The following is a 5,000-nucleotide window of genomic DNA, read 5'->3' on the forward strand; positions in this document are numbered from 1 at the left end:
ATTCGGACACCTCGGACACTCCCGCCCGAAGGTCCGAAATTGAGCGCGGGCTTAGGCTTAAGCGCCGCCCTGCCCGACTGCCCGCTGACGAGCCAAACATATAATTGTCTCTCTGATCAGCTGTATCTCTCGTCACTGGGCTGTTGTTAACTTCTGTGGCGAGCGAGGGCGGCGTCCAGCCACGCGACCAGAGCCAGAGCCAGAGCCGAGCCGAGAGCCAGAGCCGAGCCGAGCTGAGAGCCAGGGCCACGTCCATGAGAGCCGCTCTGCTTTGCAACCTTTGGAAAGACTCGTGGTGATTGCATGCCGATGCAATCGTTCATATGTGGTTCATACTTGCTGTTTTAGGAGCCAGGTGTTGTCGCATCTAGTAGGAGTAATCAGCCTCTATGGAGATACTATTTTAAAGTGAACCAGCCACTTAGAATGACAACAAAATCATCTCTGTTCACGGGCATCTTCCTCCACTTTACTAACAAATTTCTCTCCCCGCAGAGCACCGTCCGCGCCGCCTCCGGAACGCTCTTCGCGGCGACTCGCGGCCGCGCAAGTTTCCGCGAGGTGACGGTGTTGGTCCCGCCGTCGTGGGGCGCGTCTCCCTGCTCCGCCCTGGGCGCGCTGGGCGACGCCGCAGGAGAGAGCTGGGCGTCGGCGGACCTTCGTGTGAGCAAGGGGCGCCACCCCCAGCACGGCACACGCCCCTGGACGCTCCACTCCCGCGGCTGCGGCCACCACGGCGACTACGTCTCGCTCGGACACCAGAGCCTCACAGGCAACGCGTCGGCGCTCGCAGGTACGTTTCGGAGGAGCTGCCTCGGTTGGCGTGCTTGCCCTCGCTCCCTTGCCCTCGACCCGCTAGAGCTGCACTCTATGGCATCTGCCTCCCCTTCCCTGCCTCTCTTTCATACCTCCTCCTCCTCCTCCCCTTTTCCATCACCCGTCCTCCCCCTGCCCCTCTTCCCCCTCCGGACGCTAAGAACCACAAGAATTTGTGATGACGTGAAATCGGTTCCTCATCTGCATAGGGAATGCTTGGAGGGGAGGGGAGGGAGGGGGGGAGGGGGGATGGCTCCTTCGGCAGTCCTGATCCTCCTCTTCCGTCTTGAGCTTCATTTTCTCTCGCTCTTCTTCGCGCTTTTCTTTCTCGTGTTTTTCTCCTTCTTAATCCTTCTTATGTCCCCTTCATCCTCTTTACCCGACTTACTCCTTTCGCCCTTTGCTTTTTACATTACTATCCACTGTCCCCCCCCCCCCAGCCCTCTCTCCTTTCATTTCCTCTCTTCCCTCTCTCCTCTCTTTTCTTCCCCCTTTCTTTTCTTTTCACATTCAGATCCTATTTTTAAGAAGAAAATGAGGGAACTGAGGAAAGCAAACAGTGACAGAGATTGAAATGCAAGCATTGATGAGATGATATGGGCGGCGTTGATGGGGTTACGGGCTAAGTGGGAGGTGGGTGGGGGTTGGGGGGGAGGGGCAGCAGTAAATGGCCGTCAAGAAGACAATGGAAGTCGTTGAAGATCCCTTTCAGGCCCTGTGACGTGGCGGGGATCTGCAAGTCATGGCGATGTGTCATCTCTCTCTCTCTCTCTCTCTCTCTCTCTCTCTCTCTCTATCTATCTCTCTCTTTCTCTCTCTCTTTCTCTCTCTCTCTCTCTCTCTCTCTCTCTCTCTCTCTCTCTCTCTCTCTCTCTCTCTCTCTCTCTCTCTCTCTCTCTCTCTCTCTCTCTCTCTCTCTCTCTCTCTCGTGTTCTCTTTTTTTCTCTCGTTCTCTCTCTCTCTCTCTCTCTCGTTCTCTCTCTCTCTCCCTCTCCCTCTCCCTCTCCCTCTCCCTCTCCCTCTCTCCCTCTCTTCCTCTCTCCCTCTCTCCCTCTCTCCCTCCCTCCTTCTCTCGTGTTTGAGCGTATACGTGCGTGTGTCAAGCCAGCCCCCGGGCGCAACCCTGCCCCCCCCTCCCCCATATTTTGAGGCGAAATCGAGTTTCATCTGGAAGGTCAGGTGACTTGCCGACGGCAACGGGCAAGAAGGACACACCTGATCCTCTGGACAAGGCAACTCCAGGAACAACTTGGCTTCTCGCCCTCGCGCTTTCCTTCGCCTCTCTCCTTCTGAGTCCCATCGCCCTGCCGGAGATCACGTAACGTTAATTTAGTGAATGAAGGTCGCGTCTTTTCTTGCTCTCACTCCGAGGGGCTGCGCGGAGAGCGGCTTGGATTGAGGAGGGGAAGGGCGCCGTCGCATAGCGGACGATACGCATTTCCTTTTAGCTTTTTTTTTCTCTTTCTCCTTTGTTTTTTCTTCCTCATTTCATTATATGATCTTGCTTGTCTTCTGGTGTTCGTCCTTTTCTTGCTGTTGGCTTTATTCTTCTCATCTTCCTTTCCATCTCTCCTTCCTTCTCTTTTACGCTTTCTTAGAATCTTAAGCCAAGCTTTCTCCATCGTCAGCGCTCGCCTCGATCGCCTCCTCTGCCCTCTGGCGGCGACTCGGCGCACTTCCATTCCTCAGTCCTTTCGCCATGCAAAGCGAAGAGAGAGAATGAAGTTGCAGGGAAAGGGGGGGGGGGGAAGGGAAGCTGATCAGCCTTCCCTTGCCCCCGTCCCCCCCCCCTCTGGGGTCGCGTGGCTCCCTATAACGGATTACAAATTGGATGATTAGAGAAATTATTAGGTCAAGGAGCCTAGGTGAAGGTGCGGGGAGGGGGCAGACGAAGGTAAAAGAGGAAGGGGGGAGGCATTTGGGGAGAGATGAGGAGGGGGGGAAGTGAAGAGGAGGAGGGAGGGGGTGTAGGCAAAAATGACAATTAAATCATTAGGATTAAGGAATCCTGTTTGGATGCTATTCTGAAAATCAGATTTATTTTGTTTCAGTTTTATATCTGCGCAGCTTTCTCTCTTTTCCTCTCTCTCCCCCGAATGATAATTCAAACAAATGACCAAACTTCTCCCCTCTCCCCCAGGTCGGCAGCTGGCGCGGGCGTGGCTGGAGTACCGCTACGGCGTGTTCGAGGAGGCGGGCGCCCTGGGCAGCCCCGCCCACCCGCCGCACTACCGCGCCCCCGACGGCGCCTGGAAGCCCAACGTGTGCACGAACCTCCCCGCCGTCGCCGCCAACCCCGCCTGCGACCCCGCCAACCTCACGTGCCCGCTCCACCTGAAGAAGGAAGCAGAAGAAGAAGAAGAAGCGGCGGACGAGGACGGAAGCGAGAGCGAGGAGATCGCAAAGAGGAGTGTTCCTAATGCGGTGACGTCATTCATGGCTCTGCCTGAGAACCCGGCGGTGAGTGGAAACGCTTATTGTACTTAGTTGGTACATTGCAGGCACTTCTGTTATGGAATCGTCGTCACATTTCCTTAGAGTTTATCCATCAGCCTCCTCAAAACTCACAATTGTATTCATGTTGGATTTTTATTTTTCTCTGGGTATTGGCAGTAAGTAGAATAAGATCAAATAATTATGCCCCATTCCCACCACGCCGCAGCTCTGGCATTGACCCACTGTTCCCTTGCAGGTGACGCAGCTGTGCGACGAGGGCAGCCACGACCGCGACGTGCCCACCCGACACAACCTCCTGTGCGGCGGCAAGTCCGTGTGGGAGGTGCTGAGGGCGAGTCCGGACTTCCAGAACAACTGGTAAGGATAATGGTCAGGAAGTTCGCCATGAGGCCTCAGCCGAAATCAGCCTCTGGACTCATATACTCATATTTCTTGTCTGGTGCCACTGCCACTTGAGCTCAACTGTCATTTTCCTCAGGGACGTCGAAGGAGAGCTGAGGGAGAGTGAAGTCGCGTTCCGCTACGTGCGGACACAGCCGCCCAAGGTCGTTCTGCTCGTCGACGACACCGATGTGATGATTGTGCAGGTGAGTAATCTTGTTGCGTGTGCTTCGCAGTGTTATTATTGTTCTTATACACCACTTAAGTTCATCTCATGCGTTCTCTTGCTCGAACTGACCACTTTACACGTGTCCACAGAAACGATGGGAGTTCGTCCGCAAGGCCGTCCGCAAGGTGGTCACCTACGACGTCCCCGACGGCTACAGCGTCGGCCTCGTCGTGTTCGACTCCGCGGCGGCCACCAAGTACCCGCTGACGAGGCTGACGGACGGCGCCACGCGGGAGAAGGTGGGCTCGTCGCTGCCCCGAAACCCGTCTCGGGAACCGCACCACAAGCGCTGCCTCCTGTGCGGTCTCCGCGAGGCACTCCGGATGCTGCAGCAGGACAACACAGGCAGTGGTGCCGGTCATGTGGTTCTGGTGACCGCGGGCGGCGGGGAGCCTCTGGACGCCTCGCGCACCAACGAGGCGTCCCACGCCCTGACGTCGGCCGGCGTCGTCCTCCATGCTATTGTCTATCCTCTGACTGAGAGGTACCCGACCCCAGGTGCCGGTCTGGAGACGGTGGCGGCGCTCACCGGCGGCCGCACCTACATCGTGCCCGACCAGGGCATCGGCGCCGACTCCAAGCTCAGCATGTACTACAACCTGCTGGACTCTCTGTACACAGCGCTGGCCGCCGTGACGGGCCCGACCGTCCTGCCGGTGAAGGTGCACTCGGCGGAGCACCCCGGGGGGCGCGCGGCCGTGTCGCAGGGCACCTTCGCGCTCGACCCTCACCTGGGCGCCGACACGGTCTTCGCCATCTTCTACTACCACGTGACCCACGTGGGGAACCTCATCCACCTCGTCAGCCCACAGGGGCAGGTCATCGACACGGCCAACATGCAGAAGGAGGACGCCAACATCAACATGATCACAGTGAGGCTAGCCGAGGCGCAGGCCACAGCAGGCCAGTGGCACTACAAGGTGGAGAACAGAGCGGACTCCCACCAGGCGCTCTACGTGCAGGTCACCTCGCGGCAGAGAGCAAGCTCGGACAATCCTCGTGTGAGCGTCAGTGCCTGGACGAGTCACCCGCTGGCGCTCGTTAATGCCAGCGACATCTCACGCCCTCTGGCGCTGTTCGCTGAAGTGAGGGTGGGCGTGGCCCCCGTGGAGAGTGC

General features: G+C 57.6%; 1 protein-coding gene across 1 annotated transcript in view; it reads left to right on the forward strand.

The window, feature by feature from the left end:
• The window catches only part of LOC122265833 (calcium-activated chloride channel regulator 1-like), a 14,003-nt gene that overhangs the window by 6,983 nt on the left and 2,020 nt on the right, over positions 1-5,000 (forward strand). The window contains 5 exon segments of the mRNA XM_043035264.2: positions 496-793; positions 2,957-3,276; positions 3,509-3,630; positions 3,752-3,860; positions 3,973-5,000. The exon segment at positions 3,973-5,000 is cut by the window's right edge and continues 95 nt beyond it. Of these exon segments, the coding sequence (XP_042891198.2) occupies positions 496-793; positions 2,957-3,276; positions 3,509-3,630; positions 3,752-3,860; positions 3,973-5,000 (1,877 nt within the window).

The sequence above is a fragment of the Penaeus japonicus genome, unplaced genomic scaffold (genome assembly GCF_977035675.1).
Source record: "Penaeus japonicus unplaced genomic scaffold, GWHDUDI00000001_assembly GWHDUDI00000039, whole genome shotgun sequence".
In the NCBI taxonomy this organism is placed as follows: Eukaryota; Metazoa; Arthropoda; class Malacostraca; order Decapoda; family Penaeidae; genus Penaeus; species Penaeus japonicus.